The 20,057-nt window shown below is 40.7% G+C and overlaps 1 protein-coding gene across 2 annotated transcripts; it reads left to right on the top strand.

Moving 5' to 3' along the window:
* Positions 1-5,189: 5,189 nt before the first annotated feature.
* Positions 5,190-13,780, top strand: ammecr1 (AMMECR nuclear protein 1). 2 transcript variants are annotated; one of them, XM_053331440.1, is made up of 6 exons: positions 5,190-6,740; positions 9,167-9,277; positions 10,510-10,624; positions 10,911-11,001; positions 11,091-11,187; positions 12,130-13,780. In XM_053331440.1, exons 1-6 carry the CDS (start codon positions 6,262-6,264, stop codon positions 12,242-12,244), a joined length of 1,008 nt encoding a protein of 335 aa, XP_053187415.1. In that variant the 5' UTR covers positions 5,190-6,261; the 3' UTR covers positions 12,245-13,780. The 2 variants fall into 2 exon arrangements, with proteins under 2 accessions (XP_053187415.1, XP_053187414.1); XM_053331439.1 differs by having other exon boundaries at positions 11,661-13,780.
* Positions 13,781-20,057: the final 6,277 nt, after the last annotated feature.

The raw sequence follows: 20,057 nt of genomic DNA, 5'->3' as shown, positions 1-20,057 counted from the left end.
TCATCTCCTTTATGCTAGATTACTACAATGCCCTTTTTGCCAAACTTCCCAAAAATACTGTGGAATGGCCCCAGCTCATCCAAAATAGTGCAGCCAAAATACTCACTGGGGCAACAAAAACTGAACAAATTACAACATTGATTTCAAAATACAATTCACTGTGTACAAATTACTTAATTGTGAATCTCCTAAATTCACCACTGACCTGTTCACTGCTTACAAACCCCACAGAACCATCAGATCATTAGTTCAAATAAACTGCCTGATGATATACAATAAGATGTACCACAACTGTGCTGTCTTTTAAAAGCAAGTTATGAACCTACCTGTTCTCTCAGACCTATTGCTGTCTGTCTCTCTTTGGGTGTATATGAGTGGGTGTGATGCACAGACATACAGTGCCTTGCAAAAGTATTCATACACCTTGAACTTTTCCACATTTTGTCACGTTACAACCACAAACTTAAATGTATTTGATTGGGATTTTATGTGATACACCAACACAAAGTAGCATAATTGTGAAGTGGAAGGAAAATGATATGTGGTGTTCAAGATGTTTTACAAATAAAAATCTGAAAAGTGTGGCGTACATATGTATTCAGCCCCCCTGAGTCAATACTTTGTCGAACCACCTTTCGCTGCAATTACAGCTGCAAGTTTTTATAGTGTGATCAGGTTGATGTGCAGTGTTAGGTTTCCGCTACACATAGCGTTTTGCATGTAGGCCAAAAAGTTAAATTTTGGTCTCATCTGACCAGAGCACCTTGTTCCACATCTTTGCCGTGTCCCCTATACGGCTTGCTGCAAACTGCAAACGGGACTTCTTATTGCTTTCCTTCAACAATGGCTTTTTTCTTGCCACTCTTCCATAATAGATTTGTGGAGTACACGACTAATAGTTGTCCTGTGGACAGATTCTCCCACCTGAGCTGTGGATCTCTGCAGCTCCTCCAGAGTTACCATGGGCCTCTTGGCCACTAATCTGACTTGTACAGCCTGTCAGTTTAGGTGGGCGGCCATGTCTTGGTAGGTTTGCGGTTGTGCTATACGCTTTCCATTTTCGGGTGATGGATTGAACAGTGCTCCGTTCAGATGTTCAAAGCTTGGGAAATGTTTTTATAACCTAACCCTGATTTAAACTTCTCCACAACTTTATCCCTGACCTGTCTGGTGTATTCCTTAGTCTTCATGATGCTGATTGTTCACCAGCTTCTCTAACAAACCTCTGAGGCCTTCACAGAACAGCTGTATTTATACTGAGATTGAAGTATACACAGGTGAACTCTATTTACTAATTAGGTGACTTCTGAAGGCAGTTGGTTGTACTGGATTTTATTTAGGGGTATCAGAGTAAAGGGGGCTGAATACATATGCACACCACACTTTTCAGATTTTTATTTGTAAAAAATCTTGAACACCATGTATCATTGTCCTTCCACTTCACAATTATGCGCTACTTTGTCCATCACATAAAATCCCAATCAAATACATTTAAGTTTGTGGTTGTAACGTGACAAAATGTGGAAAGGTTCAAGGAGTATGAATACTTGCAAGGCACTGTATGTCTGGGTATGTTTGTGTGGGTAGACATGCAGAGGATGAATTACTTTATATTATGTTTTTTTATATTTACCTCTATATGTTACTATGCATAAGTGTCACCAAAATGTTTTCTCTGCATCCACCCTTTTGCCCTGCCTGTACATGCTAGAGGAGGATGATTCATTGAATGTATAGGACAAATGAACACTCACAGCTGTGTTGTGACCTTGCGACCACGGGGAACTGCAGCAACACTGATAGAGCTTATCCTCTCCAACACAGATGTCTGGCTCAGCCTCCACCCCTCCTGTGACAGATGCGGTTAAACCCCACATACAAACAATGAAGTCACATTTTCACAAGTTGAATGGGTGAACTATGAGAACAGAAGAATTTTGTGGATGTGTGTTATATCATGTTGCAATATGTTGTAATAAAATGTCTTTTGAATACTGGTCACTGCCATCACTTCGATTTGCTATTTATCACCTACCACAGAGCAGTTGAAATCATATACATTGAAACTGTGTAAAGGTGGAGGGGTCTTAAAATTCCAGTGGGTGAAGAGATTTTGTGCAAAAATTCAATGTTATTTGATAAGTGCTGTTTTGAAATCTGTGAATCCCAGCAGTAAAAGACAAATGTAATAACTGAGTCATTAGTATGGATTTACCGGATCCCTGCTGATGTATACGACTATTTTGTGTCAGCGAGAAGTAAAAACATCATCAATAAAAGAAGTATGTGGTTGACCCCATATTCGGTCCGAACATAGTGTTATTTTGTCATTTCTGTTTTTTTGAAGAGCCTGTAAAGTTTTACCAAACTTTCTATCGATTTGAGTTATCGTTCACTTTCTGTCAGTCAGCTACTGTACACATTGTCTCAGAGGCGAGTGGAGTCCTGCTGCTGTGGGAAATTCCACCACAAGGCCTAATAACAACATACCAGATTGTCCCTACTCCCAAGAAAGAACAGATAGTAAATGAATGGAACAAACCAGTCAATATTCTCCATATACATATATACACTAAGTATTGATTATGAATGTCAGAATTTGCCTTGAATAGGAAGATTACAGTGGGAACAATAAATGCTCTCAGCTCAGCCCATTTGGCTTACTTAAAGCCACCCAGACCTTGAACAGCAGTGCACATTCTTGTACAGTTGCTGGAATGGGAGGAAATTCGGCCTGCTCGCCCCTTTCCTGTTGTAGTTTCAAAAGAAAATCTGGATGGGGGTGAATTGCATTGCAATGACATCACCGACACCTAAAATCCAATGGTTGCATGAATGGGGTTTTGTCAAGAATACAGTCCGCTCAGCTGCACTAAGCTGTGTGTACATACCAGCTTCATGCTCTGCTAAGCTTAACTATCTATAATGGAGTTTCCCCTTTAACTGTAGAAATTAACATCTGAACAAAAGAAATGTTGAATTTGACTTTTCTGGTATAGATATTTGTCATTGAAAAGTTTTCACTTTCCTCAAATGTCACATCAGAGCTGATTAATCTATAGACTCCATAACTTCACAGCACTACTTATTTGACTTCTGTGTTTTAAATGGAGCAACTGTGACACAGCAAATTTCAGATGCTGAACGTGACAATAAAGTCACAATACATCATTTTGTAATGTCACCAAAAGTGAGGACATTATGTTCCACATTATTCAGTTGACTCATATTTTTTAAAGTGGAAAGAAATGTATGGCTTGGCAGTTTTCTGATATAGTATTACAATATTTTACTGTCACTATTTCAATCTGCACAGTAACACAACACATGTTTTGCTACCATTTAATTGATCTCAAGACAACTTTCTCAAATAAGAAAAAACATATGAGTGCTGACACTGCTACTACAGCTTTTACATGCATGTTACTACTTATGCAGTACAGATGATGGATGTAACCTGGGAAGAAGTGGTGCAATTATTTTCAAGGACTTTGTTGACTGCAATGCAAACCATAATTTGTCTAAAATAAGAAAAAACCAGGCCAACCAATCAGTGACTGCATCAGTTGCCATGCCTTCCAGATTAATTCCCCGACAAAGTTTTACAGAAAATATAGTAGTGAACTGTCCAAGTGTAGTGTTTCATGCAGTAGAATGATGATTTGAAGCTAAGCCAAACCTTTGCTTTAACTAATGTTACTTACCCTAAAATGTACTTGAGGCTGCTCAAGGGGGCTGTTACCAGGCAAATGCTCAGATTGCCACTATGCAGCATCTTCAAGGCCCTACAAATAATTAGCTGTAAATCTTAAACCAGGCTCTAGGCAGCACACTGTGTCAGGCATGAGCCACTTTAAGAGAGGGGTGTCTGTGGGCTACTGCTTACCATTCTGACCCACATAATGAATTCAAATGTGTCTGCACTTGAGAGTAAATGGGGCTAAAGACAAAGCCGGTGGGCACTGAATGCATAGTAACTTTAAGGGCTGTTTAATAAAATCACCTTTTTGGCACTGCAGTACTGCAGGCATTTACATCACTTTTGTTGGCACTGGTGCTGTTATGAGAATCAACACCACACAAAAAGCAAATAGCGCTGAGGATATTAGGCTCAACTTTATCATAATCACCCTGTTCTCTACTGCCAGCCAGACTTTAAATGTTGGGCAAGAGTGAGACTTTGAGGAAGTATGAAGTCTGGTGATCATTTGGACAGCTTAACTGTTTTGGCTCATCATTTGTTCTTTTCACAAAGTATTCAGCTTTTCCTCAAGGTTGGGCCACAAATGTAAAATAAATCTCCATAACTTCATTTGAAAAATGTGTATGGAAAAACAGATATTAAAGTCTTATGAGCCTTGAATTGTATTACAAAAGCAAATTGATTCCAGACTGACTTCAGCAGTCAGCCTCACAGATATAGTGTAGATCTGGGCATGTGAATCTGATTTCTGCTTTAAATATCTAGATGTTTGGATGATTAATGTGCACACTAAATCCAGCACCATGAGTTGCAGGTTTAGCAGCTGGATATCAAGATCTCCTGCACCCATGAAATCCACCCAAGCAATATTACAGCCTACTAAATCAGGCATACAGCGTTTGCCTTTGCTCAGCCCAGCATCATGAGTCAGGGCTCAGTCATGATCATCTGATCTTAACGTGTATGTAGTAATCCTTGACATTTAGACAATGCTCACTGCTCTCTCAAATCATTTCTCACTAAATGTGTAACCAATACACACAGGTACTGAGGGGTGATGGAGTTGGCCCAGAGCTAGACAGGTGACTTTACTACAGATTACAGTATTTGCTGTGGTCTTGATGCCTATATCTCAGACAGCAGCTCTGAAAACAAGGGATATGATGTGTTTTAAATGTCATATTGAGCAATCAGGATGAAACCAAAAAGACACATTACTTCATCAAGAACTATTTAAAGAAAGTCAACTATGCTGCTTTTATCTGCACCTCAATGAAATATAGACAAATCAACTCAGCATGCATTTACACTGAAGTGGGAAATATTACAATAAAAAAAGCCCAGAGAAAAACCAGTGTGATCATTTCACGGATATTTTTTCATGCACGCACGCAAACGGGCGTGAGCGTCATGAGCGCGCACGCTTTCAGAGCACCGTAGATTTCTTCTGAATTGCACATTTGATACCCCCAGAAGTTACGCATTATGTGTAGCTGGTGGGCGCAACACATTTTCTTGAATCCGGGTCCGGCGTGCCGACGACACCGATGCCTGCGTGCCCACGGACTGATCACAGGGCTTTTACCCGAACAGCACTGAATGGTAGCAGCTGAGAGACGGGTGCGGAGCAAGGGCGGCCAAACCCGGAGGATTTCTCACGGCTCACGGACTAGAATGCACTTCTATATGTATCCCCATGAACGGATGACAACCTCCAAACAAACCTACACTGAAAACTTTCAGCTCTGCATCTGACGCGGGGGTGTTATTGACATTTTTTATCAGTCAGGTCCAAGAGCAGACATCATGCAGGTGCAAACTGTGGGCTAACGTTACTGAAATGACTTGCTCGGCGCTGACGCGTTTCATTGTACCATGCCAGCCCCGCATTGTCAGATGCCATTTTACTCTGCGTTACCCCAGCGTCTGGACTTCCAACATACTGGGCCTGTTGTGTAATTAGAAGTCTGTGAGTGAGGCAGTGGCAAACGAGCTGGTGCAATGAGAAGCTACGTTGTCCAAGGCATTGTGCGCAATTTGTGCTGAAGCTTATGGGTCCTGCGTACTCCAGCTCCCGGCTTCCACTTGGAGAGGTGTGCTGCGGGGCTACAGCGCACTGGCTGTCAGCTTCACATCTGGACCGCCTGGATACTGTCATCTGCGGCCTGCTCGGACTGTGCACTCCCTGAACTTGTATGTCTGAGTGGGAAAACTTATTGACATCGCCTCGGATGGTGTCGTGTTAGGGGAAGGGGTGAATATTTGACAGGGAACTTGACGTTATCGGTGATCCGCTGGGAACACCGTTGTCCAAAGCTGGACTGGCTGACTACTCAAGGAAAAAACGCTTGTCAAGCTATGGATTTTGCGTAGCGAAGTCACGCATTTTTAAAGGCAACGCTAGGGTGACATTGCAGTCTTCTCACCACATCGGTTATTTCGTCGTCCGACAAAAAAATCAAAGAGTGAAAGTGGAGTATTGTCCGTCATACGCATCAACGCAGTGGGATTTCTACGTCTGGTCGGCGTTCCCCCCCACCCTTCCCGCGGTGACGGTTATGGGTCGGAAGCGGTGTGTCGGTGCAGATTGTTCCAAGATGGCGGCCGGGTGCTGCGGGGTGAAGAAGCAGAAACTGTCGGGATCGCCCGGGTCGGGGGGTCCCGGCGGGGTGGGGGCGGGAAGCGGGGTGGCAGGAACCGGACATTGTGGATCGGAGTTAGGGATTGGCTCCTCGGCGACTGTTGCAGCAGCGGCGGCCAACGCGAGCAGAGCCAACGGCCTGGGGGGACCCGGGGGTAACGTTAGCGGCGGCGGCAGCAGCAGTGGCAGTAGCGGGACGAACGCTCTGTCCCCAGCCCCAGCCGGTTACACTTCATCCGGCCTTTCCCCGAATCTTAGCCCGGGACCTGGCTCGGGAAGTGGGGGCAGAAAAATGGTCGTCTCCGCGGAGATGTGCTGCTTCTGTTTCGACGTGCTTTATTGCCATCTGTACGGATACCAACCTCCGAGAACACCCAGGTTTACAAACGATCCCTAGTGAGTATTTCTGCCTTTTGTTTGTTCTGCTGCACACCAAAGCACAGGGATATGCTCTCACTAGTGATGTCTGCTGCGGCACACTTGATTGGGTTTGCCTCTAGTTTGTGTCCCAGCGTTAGGACACCGACTGTCACACCGAAATAACATTTCACTTACAATCATTTCAACGCGAAAAGCTTACATTCGGCGAAGTTGGAGTTCGGGCCTTGTCTGCACTGGCCTGCAGTTAACACTAGTCTTACATTAATCATCACAAATGAATGGTTTGACGTGCTGTCATCAGGTTATGTTACGTACAGGTGAATGGTTTACTATTTTACTTTTAAAATTCCCGTTGATACTCGACGAAAAATACATTTACGACGCTGTTAACACTGGTGTTGGTTAACACTGGCTAACGTTAGCTAAGCCTGTTTGTTACTAGCCGCTAACATTTAGCGTTAAAAGAAAGAGGCTCGAAACGAACAAGATAACATCGATGTATTTCGGTTCAAACGAGGTACCTTTACCAGCCAAGGAAAGGCAATGTAAGCCACTAATATATAAAACATCAAAAGTCAACGCTAGTATTCTTAATCTTTTAAGTTACCCTTAATGAACTGTGGCTTGCCACATACAAGGCTTAGCTTTGTTAGCACTAAGCTACGTTAGCTTACTAACGGAGGACTAATGAGCTTGTAGTCATGAATTTAATGGTAACGTTAGATGTATTAAAAAGTCTCTGATATCACGGCCAGACAACCATTCAGATGAGTCGTTTTTCAGCAGCGTTTGTTTGATAGGGGTGAGTGTACTGTCGAATAAAGGAAACTTAACAATTGAATTTAGCATCCACCAACAAAGAAAAGGTGGTTCTTGCCAAGTACTTAGCAGTACGAATAGCTAAATTTAACCAAAAATACGCAGTGGCAGCGTTAAATACATACACCAAACGCTGTTATAGACAATATGAAGTATATATTGACATAAGAAAATGTGTTATGACCATATTCACCGTAAGAATAAAAGAAATGTATATTTTCTGTGTGTAACCGCACTCCTGCGCCCTCCACCGAAACATATTGACCCCACCTTTTAAATACGCGTTGTAATGTGAGCGTATGACTTTTCGGTCGCTTTACATACATATTTAGGCTGTAAAATAAATGTGGTTGATTATTCAGTGTTTCGAACTGAATTGAATGAAGACATTTTGGATTGACTTAATGACAAATATCGCTCTTTTATATTATTAATAGTTGGGAGAATTACAGTATTATGTCTGAAAATATGTATTTTGCAACTGTCATGTGACAGATTAAAATGTAAAATTAATTTCAAACGCATATCATGGGTTGGATGTCGTCAAAATGTGTATTTATGTTAACAGCTGCATCGCGTTTGATCCATTCTGGGAAACAGTCCCGCATACTGTACACAATACATTATGTACACACTAATCATTGGTTTCCAAAGGTTGTAAGCATAAAAATACACATTTGGTCACAGTTATAAATGTAAGGCTTGATTGAATTATTTGAGCCATTATATGACTGGTGTAGACAGCTCTATATATTAAAATTAAATATCAATGCATTTAGAAAAGGATCTGGGTCTGTTTGGATCTGATCCACCATGATACCTAACAATTAAGTCACAACATCTAAATGGTTAAACACATAATATATTCTGCAATTATCAGAAACAGTCCTCTAATGCAGTATTTGATCATGTTATTCATTGCTGAGAGGGGAAATTCACACATGTTGTTTATGAATAGCAACTGTTTTTTTCTTCTTAAATTATCGATTAATCTGTTGATTATTTTATGATGTACTGAAACTGTCAATCATTGTCTCCCAAAGCCCAAGGTGATATCCCGAAATATCTTGTTGTGTCCTGACCATCAGTCCACAGCCCAAAGATATTCAGATTACTGTCACAGAGGACTACACAAAAATAAATTATTCACATCTAAGAAGCTGAAAGCAAAGTATTTGGAGTGGGGAAAAATCCTCAATAAATCAATTATAAGAATAGTTGAAAATGAATTAAATAATTGGCGACAAATTGATTAATCAGTGCAGCATTGATAATGTTTACACTCAGACATGTGATGACTCTTTGTATGTGATCATTTAAATATCTTCATATGATCAGTTTGTTTGTCCCGAGGCTTATTTAGCGTTGGAAACTCATTTTGATGCCATGAAGAGTAGAAAGCTGTTGTTTTTAAAAAAAAAAAAAAAAAAAAAGCTTATCCAGTGGACAGATAACCCAATACCAGTTTTACCCAATGTGAATAAATATCAAACATACAAAATCAGAATTATGTCTGTAGTATTTCAACAGTATTATTCATCACCTGTGTGAAACATCTGGCGTGCACATTATTAACAGTGATCTGCTTTAACCCGTTCTCTTGTTCTTTTGTTTCTTTTCAGCCCGCTGTTTGTCACATGGAAAATAGGCAGAGACAAGCGGTTGAGGGGTTGTATAGGTACATTTTCTGCCATGAATCTGCACTCAGGACTCAGGGAGTACACCCTTACCAGGTGAGCAGTGATACCGAGTACATTTTCTATACATCAAAGCTGTAGACGAGTGCTGTGACGGAGCAGTGACGCAGCATATTGAAATCAAGTACCTTAACAGGGCTGATTTTTGTCTTAACAATAATGGCAACCTGCCCTCAGCACTCATAGTAGAACTGTGCATGTGTATAAAAAACTTCATTTACATACATGATTTATTTTTGCTCTGTTTCATTTATGCAGCTTGCTGTAACGGTGAGGGAAGCATGTTTCTATATGATCTCAGGTCCTGGGAGTTCAAACAATTATTTAAAAAAAGAGTTATTATTCTCCCAATGTTAGTTTTTAACATCCATATCCATTATATTAAAAAAGGAAACACAGGGTGTCTTTTTTTTTTTAAAAGGTTGTCATGTGGTTAAGATGTTTACTGTGCATGTGTAAGCAGTGTTGTTTAACAGTCAAACAGTACTTATCATGTGCTAGCATAGTAACACAGTTTGTTTTAACAGTAGGGCTGATTGAAATCAAGAGGTTAGGCACCATGTGTGATATTTTTGTAATATGTGGATCATTGTAAAGCTGTGCACATAAAGACCCGTCATGTAGTCGTATCAGACGGTTCTCTTACCAGACCCACAGAGAGTTAAACCTATGTTTATGGTTGATCTAATTGGGTCAGCGTCACCCGCTGGGCTTCTTGACCCCCTTCCTAATGCAAGTTGCGCAGGTGTTTCAATTAGAATCCAATATTTACTACAGTAGTTACTATGACTCATTTAACCAAGCAGAGGCAGCACAGGCGGGCCCGTTAGTGCGGGGAGAACTGCAACTTAATCTTCATTTGGTTCTAACATACTGTCGGGTGGTCACATTTGCACTGTTCATTTGCATACTGAAGTCTGAGTTGGCCTCCTCACGTAAACAGAGCTCTAAGTAAACACCTGGTGTGGAATATTTTTCTCCAGCAGTTGTTGACCTGAGGGCAGACACAGCTGACTTGTCTAATACATGTAAACACACACTACTCCTCGTGTAGCCTTACTGCTATTGTGTACAGATGCAAATGTCAATAATGGCACCGGACTGCTGCGAGCCGCCGTGATCAAGCTGCGACCACGCCACAGCGGTTGACATTTTCAATTCCTACACATACTAATCAAACCGCGGGACCTTTTCAATACATGACTGTGATGACTTTTCCAAATCAGCACTTTTTAAAAGCCTCTTCTTCTGTGCTTGTATGTCTGCAGTGCCCTTAAAGACAGCCGCTTCCCCCCCATGACAAGGGATGAGCTGCCTCGCCTCTTCTGCTCAGTGTCTCTTCTCACCAACTTTGAAGACGTCGGTGATTACCTTGACTGGGAGGTAATAATTTCATTTCAGCTGAGAATTTTAGTGCTCGACAGCATCTTTAAAAGCTCACTCAGGGGCCTCCATTCTTTCTCCTGTTGACACGCAGCCGCTCGTCCACATTTTTTACATTTTTTTCCCTTTCTGGTATGGCACCTGAAAGCATATATGGACTTAAGAGGGTTGCTGTAGTTATTAGGAGGTTTAAACTGAAGTTTTTACACCTAACTTTGTCAGCCAGAGAGATTTATGGAGTTTAAAATATACATGATTTCTTTTTCATTCCTGTCTTGAATCCTAGGTGGGTGTTCACGGTATTAGGATAGAGTTTTTCAATGAAAAAGGATCAAAGCGCACCGCCACCTACCTACCAGAGGTTGCAAAGGAGCAAGGTGAGATTATTCTGTGCTTCTCACAAGCCATCTACTTTATATTAAAATAAGATGATTATATATACGTTACTAACTCCTTTTTTATCTAGGTTGGGACCACATTCAAACCATAGATTCCTTATTACGAAAGGGAGGTTACAAAGCTCCCATCACAAATGACTTCAGGAAGACCATTAAGTTAACCAGGTAAGATGACACTTGGTGTATGAAACTGATCTCCACACACGCTGATACACAATTTCATTTAAGTCCATATACACAAAGTATAAGAGAAAATTTGACCTTATTTATTAGTTACACAATGGAGCCGTACAAAACTTACATTGTTAATATTGTATGATCAGGTATCGGATTGAAGTCAGTGCTGTCCTCCTTTTTATCCTTTCTTATCAATTTATCCGTGTCAGTCTTCTCAGTTATATACTGATAGGATGTCTGTTAAACATGGTCAGTGTTCCAAAATATGAGGTGAACATGTGTAAAAATGCTCCCAACAAATCAAAACACCCAGGCGTCAATCTGCTCTGAATGCTTGGTTATTTCTAGTTTCCCCTCAAACTGATGTCAAATTATTCACTCATAAACAGCCATCACTTCTGTAGTCTTCATGTCTAAGGTTGTGACCTGGGTTGTTCTCATATTCTGCTTTCATATTTCAGATCAGATCCAGGCTCACAGATGTATGGGTGTATTAGAGAAGTTGACATTTTGCCTAAAGAACGAGAAAGATGTGAAATCCTGAAACGACTGTATGTAGGAGGCAGCTTCCAGAAAATAACCAATCATAACAGAGTGGGCTCATCGGGAGATGGGCTTTATATCAGCCAGGTTAAAATAAATGACTTATTTAACTGTAAGTCAAAGATATCTTAGTATAGTCTAATTTAAATACAGAGCTACAAATGTGCCTGAAACATCCCCTTTAAGAGAAAAAAATCCTTAAGACTGTTTGTTGTTCTGACCGAAGCTTCCAAAGTCTAGTATTGACTCATTCATGTTAAACTAACTTCAGCCACACAGGGTCACAGCATGTGCTCACTGTGGCTGATAATAGCTCCAACCCCCCCCCCCCCACAGGACACGACGGGGTCAGCTACCCTTCACCGACATGTCTGTTCTCATTTCTAGGTACCGTAGCGAGAAGATGACAATGGGTTATGCAGAGTACATTGCCCACCGCCAGCACCATCACTACCAGAATGGCATTGGGCACCCTCTACCACCCTACAACCATTATTCCTGACAGCGAGCCGCATGACCAATCATTGGACCTCTCTGCGGACCTTTTCCCAGGAGAGCCTGCCCCCTCCTGGTCTAGCTATTTCTACTACTGTACCATTTTATGATGATAGTTTCCGTTGCCATGCTGGCCGTCTCCCAGACGTTGACATGGCAACGGGTGGCAACGAAGCATCATTTGATAATGGGAAGAGATCCACATTTTTCGTTTTCTTTGCCTGTGGTTAAGTTTTTGCAGCATATGTATACTTCTATCTATAACCCCCTTCATTCATATTTTTTGAAAAATTTAACAAATATTAGATTTTATTAATCTTTTAAGCAAACCTAATCAGGTGTTTGATTCTGTGGATGGAAGGAAGTCTCTTACAGTGGATTAGTCTTGCGCTTTATATTGTTTAGGCTTTGCTACAATTTTACATTTACTAAGAAAATTCGTTATTTTTTTCTTTCCTCTTTTTCTTTATCTTACTATCCAGACATTACGTATACCATGTAGCAAGGCAACTGCAGTTCTCAAAGGCTGTGTCGTCTCTATTCTGATTCCTCTCAAAAAAAAGGTCGACTGTTGAGGTTGTTTTAGCCTTGTAAACTGTAGTGTTGTAGTTGGAACTATATATACTGGGATCTGTATACTCCAAAGTATAGATTGTAGGATTGTGATGCCCTTTGACCAGCCCTCGCTGGTTGTCTTTATTGTTTGAGCTCACAATCGTGTGTGTGTATGTGTGTATTTCTGTGTGTGGATATAGACATTGGTCTGCCATGAGATGAAAAACCAGTAGAGTAAATTAGTAATTGGATTGAACCTAAAGATTCCCTAAGAACATTTTTTTGGACCCCCCCCCCCCCCACCCTCGCTCCCCTCTGAGTATTTGTAGTGTTTTTGTGGTTGAACCTGTAAATCTTGAACTGCGTATGTTTGGCTAGAGTTCACGGCGGCGTTCCCTCTTTACTCTTTTAGTTTTTCTGGTTCAACTTTTTTTCCAAATATATGGTAACTGCGGAGGAAGCCATTTTGTCTGAGGATAATCACATCTGTGCAGGTGATTTGTTAACTGCGTTTGTAAAATAAATGGGCTACGAGTGGGTCCGATCTCCCTGCATTGAAGAGGGGGAGCAGTTGTAACTACAGGTCCCTAGAAGAAGTTTAAAAAAAAAAAAAATGCATGCTTTCAAATGTGTGTTGGTTTCTGAGTTCACTGGCAGGGAGTCACTCGACAGGGACATGCTATAACTACTTAAAGCCATATTCTCTTTTTATTCCACACTTTGTAAGAGTGGTCAGTTGTTTGGCTTGAAGTGTTTGCATTCGATGCCACTAAACATTTTGGAGGGGGTGTTCATCCTCTGAATGCAGACGTAAACCAGCCAGCCACAGGCGAAGGCTGCATCACTGAATACTCGTCGAGCTCGGCGGTTTCAGCCATCTGTCTGATGTCTCGTGAATATTGCCTGCGTCTTGTGGAATCATTGTCTTGCCCTTTTCAGATTAATAGCTAACCATTGTCACTTGTCCACAACGTATGATGTATTAAAATAGTCATTTTTGAATGAAAGACACACCACTCTGATGCACAAAGGAAGTGATGTAATCAACATGTTCGTGTCATTTAGAGCTGCATGTCATTGTGCTTCTTTCTTCTTTTTTTTTACATTCTTGAGTTGCAGTAATGCAGCTTGTGGATTTTAGCTGTCGAAGCCGCGTCACCCCCCCCCCCCCCCTTTTTTTTTTCACACTCTGCTTTACAGTGAGATCCCATTTGATCTGCATGTCCCCGGTGCAGGAAATGTTTTGATATGAGGCCTGTTTTGTCAGCTGTTTGGCAGCGAGTTAGAGCAGACAGTCGAATCAGTTTGAGCGGAATCTCCGCAACGGGGCCGGGGGCGGCTCCCAGGCAGTCGAAGTCTACAATGAAGACAAAAAAAAAAAAAGAAAAAAGCCAGAGCTTTGTTTTGTAAGGACTTAAGAAGCCATTTCCCCATCCAAATATTACTTGTTGTGAGTCACATCCACACACACGTTAGGTTAGTCGGATATACTCTCCGGAATGTTTTGAACCGTCGAGGACCATCACGGGGTCCACTTCGTTTTTGGGTTTGGTTTTGCTAACTGGAATTTTTGAGAGGTTACTTGACCAACAACTTTCTTTGTAACAGCCTTTACTAACTGACAGGTTATTTTTTCTTTATGCAAAATGTCAAGGGCTTTTGGCACTCCATCCACAGTAACCCGAAATGACCCAGATTTAAGTTGTGTTGCCTTAAATGAATGATTTAATACGTGATGGACCAGTAGATGTTGCTCCTGAGTGCTCCTCTGTCCCCGTGGTTTTCCTTTTATTCCCACTTCCATCTTTACACCACAGGGTAGGAGAGGGCCCCAGATGGTGTTTTCCTCACTTGAATGCTATCGCTAATACTTTCTTAGACATATGGGGGCTCCTGTATGCCTGCAGACTCCTGTTTTTGCTCACGTCTTACCCAGCTGCTGCTCCTCAATACTTTCATTCCCCCCCCCCACCCCCCCACCCCCCCTCCTTTTTAAAAAACCTATTCATAAACACATTCTGTTTTAAAATAATTCTGCACACTGTGGCGTCATTTAAAACCACGGGAAGATGAGACTTCACACTGCTAAAAACAAATACACTACACATTTCATGACGTTTATTTATTTGTTTATATAGAGGAACAGTCAGGCATTCATTTCCTGGTCCATTTAATACAGCACAACCTGAATTTCTCTGCTGCAAAACCAAATTGACCATGCTCTTTTACATATATGTCTTTGTATACACATGCAATGTATTTTGTTGCATGTATGTATGAGTATGAGACCTATGGTTTTATCCATGATATGCTTGATCTATGGCTTAGACACTCTTATTAACCGTTAAGAGATTTAAAAGACAAATATGGTGCTATCGGACCTCATATTGGGGTGGTCACATCTCGTGACTGGTCATGCGGACTCATCGATCATATCATACTTAAAGATGCTACATGTAAGATTTCCTCTTTTTTTTATTGTATTGCTGTGAAATTGTTCACGACGGCACACTTTTAATATTGATGGATGTGACTGTCATCGATACGTAGTAGCCCCAGCTCTCATTGTGTCCAGTGCGGGTGAATTTTTTTTGGGATCAGTTCCCTATGGGAAAAACAGATACTTTCACATATAAGGAAGAAGGACAAGTCCCAGCAGCAAACATGTCAGAGGGGCTATGGAATGTACTGTCAGTGGTCGTTATTACAATTTAACAGTGATATGTTAAGAGAAAATCCTACATGTGTTACCTTTACTATCCTTGATATATGCAGATCTGTTCAACAGGTGTTATTTTGTTTTTTGTTTTGTTTTTGTTTTGTTTTTTCCTACCAGTGCAAGTCAACACCCCTGCAGGTTTGAAAGGACAAGAAGTCACACGTTTAACCTCCTCCCCTCGATTACTCCCCTACACTGTGGCCCAACCTCATGGCCTAGTTTGTCAAGGTGTGATGTGTGCGTCGTTCGGTAGATAGTGGCAGTAGTAGTGATCGTTGCCTCTCCCGGAAATGGCGGATGTCGCTTTGTGTTTTTTATTTTATCAGAGCACATCCTCCATTTTCCTCTAGCTGCTGAATCCGTTTGACCTCCTCTGAAAAGGCATGGTTTGATTTGTTGTCAAGTAGAGAAGGACCTAAGTTGAAGACAAGCGTCTCCTACAACGGGAGTTAATGTTTTACGTAGAACACGCAGACTCTAGTTAATGTTTCTGTACTGATGAACTGTTTAAAAAGCATTGATACCTCATGGGATATTATGGAACGACATGTGTAGTTTGTTGTAGCAGATCGTGTGTGTTTCGGTTCCATACCAGGGTTAGAGTTCAGCCTCAGCATTCCTTGTGCGGTCATTCTCATACGTGGTGGAATGCTCAAGCTCATGTTACCTTCGTATGTTCGACTGAACCAAAGATGCCAGCGGCCATGCCCAAATGCTGCTCTTCAGGCCTGGCTTCCTGTCCTTCCAAAAAACACCCCTGCAATTGACAAAATGTTCTTTATGTCTTTTTTTTTTTGTGTGTGTGCGATTTCTCAACTGTCGACTTATTGAGCAACCCGATTTTTTCAATGAATTTTCATTGAATCTGTCTCTGAAGCCGTTCATGGCATCGAGGATGGTTTAAAATGGTTGCAAATTGTTGTTACTTGTTTTGTTTATTATTATTATTATTATTAGTATTAGTATTATTATTGCTATAATTTACAAAAATGAAAATCCCATGGTGTGCCTCCTAGCTTTATGGGTTTATAAATGTTTTTTTCCCTAAAGACCAGCAGTTATACTTTGTATAAAAGATGGATTTTTCCTTATTTTTTATGCCATTAAAGATGAAAAAGCCTGTTTTCTTTACTCTGGACCCAGTAGCTGCACTGGTATACAATCGCACTGATAGATGAATAAAAAATAAAAAAAAGAATAAATGAATCAATAATAATAATGATAATGACAAATGAAATAAGAACTACAATAAACTTGTGTTTGAAACTTTTTTTATTATAAAAAAAAACTATAAAAGCAAATAAAAAAGAAAATGACTGTTTTTGTACATCAAAATAAATTCTTTTCAAAAGAATATTTTGGATCTAGTTTCAAAATTATTTTAGTGGTTTTCTATGTTCTGAATTTTTGAGACACTGGCTTCTAAGACGTGTCACTGTACAAAATGAATTTTTTCTGTTGCAGTGGCCTGATGGGCTGGGAGGGTTGCCTGGTGTAACTCCTCATACCAACTTGTGTTTCTTTTCCGTTCGATTTTTTGGAACTTTCTTTCTCTGCTTTAGTAACTTGAAAAATGTTGATGGAAAAAAATGAACTGGGAACTTCAAATCCATCCCCTATAGAACTAGACCCTTCCTCCTTTCCTATTGAATTGCTGTTAGTGTGACGAGACTTGAAATGGGCATTTACTATGATACTATGACTCCAAAAGAGAAAAAAAGCAAACAAACAAATATAAAAAAAGGCAAAAAAAAAACAACCTAAGAAATTAGAAAAAAAATTGCAAAAGAAAAGTGGGGGGAGGGGTGGGGGGGATTGACAGAATATATATAGATGGGTTATCTGAGTATGTAAGCAATGGCTGTGAAGATAATGTAGTTTTAAACATTGTTATTACCTTTTAAAATCATTTATTCAATAAAAAATACAAAATCAACTGAAAAGACAAAACGTGTCATTCGATTTTCTTTCAGCACACATCCACACGCAGCATTTATTTGAAATTCATACTGAAAAATTGAGCATTTGCAACATTCAGCATGTGTAGAGTGCATCACGTAATCAGAGCTTAAAATGCCAAATCGACATGCTTCAGGGCAGGTTCGCAACTTTTTAAGTGTGTCTCAAAACAATCCATAGTCCATATGAATGGTGAAAGAAGTTTTCCTCACTGTAATCTATAATCACTCAATCTGTTCATACTGGCTGGTAAAAGATCCTTTCCTGATGTGCTTTTAATATAAATGACTCTGGATTTTGCCCTCCATCACTTACCCATGATTAAGGGATCAATCAGTATGAAAAGGAGTGATTACACTACAGTTTCAGTGTTCATTTGGGCACCTGACTGTTGTCTTAAAAGACTTGGAAAAATTGTGAACTTATCCTTTAAAAGGTGTGCAGTAGGAGAAGATCTTTCTCAGCCTGTCTGCATGGTCATGTGTCAACATTTTGTAGCTTTGTTCACTACAAGTATACTTGATCCATGCTGATCAATGTGCAGTTGAATGCTGCAGGGTCAGGATGTCACTTACGTTACATATTGGCTTCAAATGATAGAGCAGGACAAACTCGCTGTCAGCAGCTCTCATTGGGACAAACTATTTCCATTTACTCCCACTGTATTGTGTTTGTGGCAGACATTTCAGGTGTATCTTATTATGTGGACTTAGAGAAAAACAAACCAGAGATCAGTGAGAAACGATGACGTCCTCACAGTCCCGCAGGTACTGTCTGATGGTGTGCTCTGATGCATCGGTGCCTTTACTTCAATTATATGAAATGAAATGACTTCAGGCGGTTTGGACCACAGATGAAGCATGCAGGCCACATGCTGTGACTGTGGGCTAAATGAGGATTTTCTCCAATGACTGATAAAAGTGGTATTGAGCGTCCAGCCCAAATTCAAACTATAAAACATCCTTTCAAAAAATGTCCTTTCAATCCAAATTTATGACATTAACCGAACAGGGGAGCTTTTTGTTCCTGAAAAGATCTGCGTGTGCCAGCAGCAATGTAATATTATTTTGCCTTTCATGAAAATGAGCAAATTTTATCTACTAATGAAGATCATGTGATATGATCAAAAGCTCCAGAACTGGACTTGTTGAAAGACAAGCTTTTATGTTTGTATTGAAGATGTTATCATAATGGCATTTGAGCAGAGTGGTTCAGTGTTTCCAAAAACAACCCTGGCCACGTTGAGCTGCATTCATGGCTCATGTGAAGCTGGGAGGGTAATAAGGAGAAGGATCCTCACATGTCTGACCGCCTTCTCCACCAGTTTCTCCACTGAAGCTCAGCATCGAGTCAGGAGAAGCTTGGACAGGTGTATATGAAACTATGTGCAGCTTGTTATATGATACTCAGAGCTGAACATTCAGAGATAGTTGAGCTGCTCAGTCTGATGCTGGTGCACAGCCACACTTGAACCCAGCGCTGGCCTGTGTTCAAATCCAACTAGCACTTAACTCTCTCTCCTGAGTCTGCCGCTGGGCTTCCATCTGTCTGAATAAATGATACTGAGATGTGAATGACCTGCCAGCTCTGCAACAACTGACACACTGACGCCTCGCAGTAAAATCAGACACATAACGTGTAAAGACCCCTACACATATAGAGCTGAGTGACTCATTTTCATCATCAGCTCACGATTATGACCTTTTTAACCAATTGATCTACAAAATGGTAAAAATGAAAAAGTTTTTGCCCTTTTTCTTCGTCTGACTCTTAGCCAAACTTGCATTTTTGCTTAATATGAACTATGATAATGAACTAAAATTGTTAGTTATCCACATTAAAATAGAATTTACTAATCACCTCGTTGCACTCAAATAGTAATGTATGACTGTCTGATTTGTGAGAAGTCATTTACAGGGGGTTGGACACATGAACACAATATATATGATGAGATTTATATCTTATCATTTGTGTTTACAACATTTGAAAAATAGCACTGCCTGTATGTATTGTTTCATCCACTCAAGCGCTCAAAGAGCAGATTTCAACATATTTTTCCACCATCATCTGCAGTCACCTTGAGCTGCTGTGCTGGTTTCAGATCGACCTCTCCTCCTCCTCTTGACTGTCTGGCCATCAGCAGCTGCAGGCTCACTTCAGTCGATATGCTGCACTTCAAGCTTTTTACCCCATCTGGCCTCATTGAGAACAATAAACCCACACATACAGTATGAGAGCAGGAGTCATGTGTCAGGAAGGAACATGGCTCTAGTGTAGTTTTACGGTGTGCTGAGAAGCTATATTATTAAAGGAAGTTAGTTTGTGAAGCATTTCCCTTTTTTTTGCCAAGAGTTAGATGGAAAAATTGATACCACTGTCCATTAAATATGTTACAATAACCAGCAGCTGGCTATCTTAGCTTAGCTTAGCAGAAACATTAAAAACATCTAAGCTGGCTCTGTCCAAAGCCAATAAAATCCACCCACAGCAGCTGGAAAGTTATACGACATTTGTGGGGTTTATATGTGGGACTAGCTGGTTGGAGGGACTTCCTGCAGCTTTGGTTCCCTGTGGAGTTTTCTTGTAA

This window comes from Scomber japonicus, chromosome 13, assembly GCF_027409825.1.
Source record: "Scomber japonicus isolate fScoJap1 chromosome 13, fScoJap1.pri, whole genome shotgun sequence".
Classification (NCBI taxonomy): domain Eukaryota; kingdom Metazoa; phylum Chordata; class Actinopteri; order Scombriformes; family Scombridae; genus Scomber; species Scomber japonicus.
The sequence above is the reverse complement of the archived record's forward strand: the minus strand, read 5'-3'. Positions and strand labels throughout refer to the sequence as shown.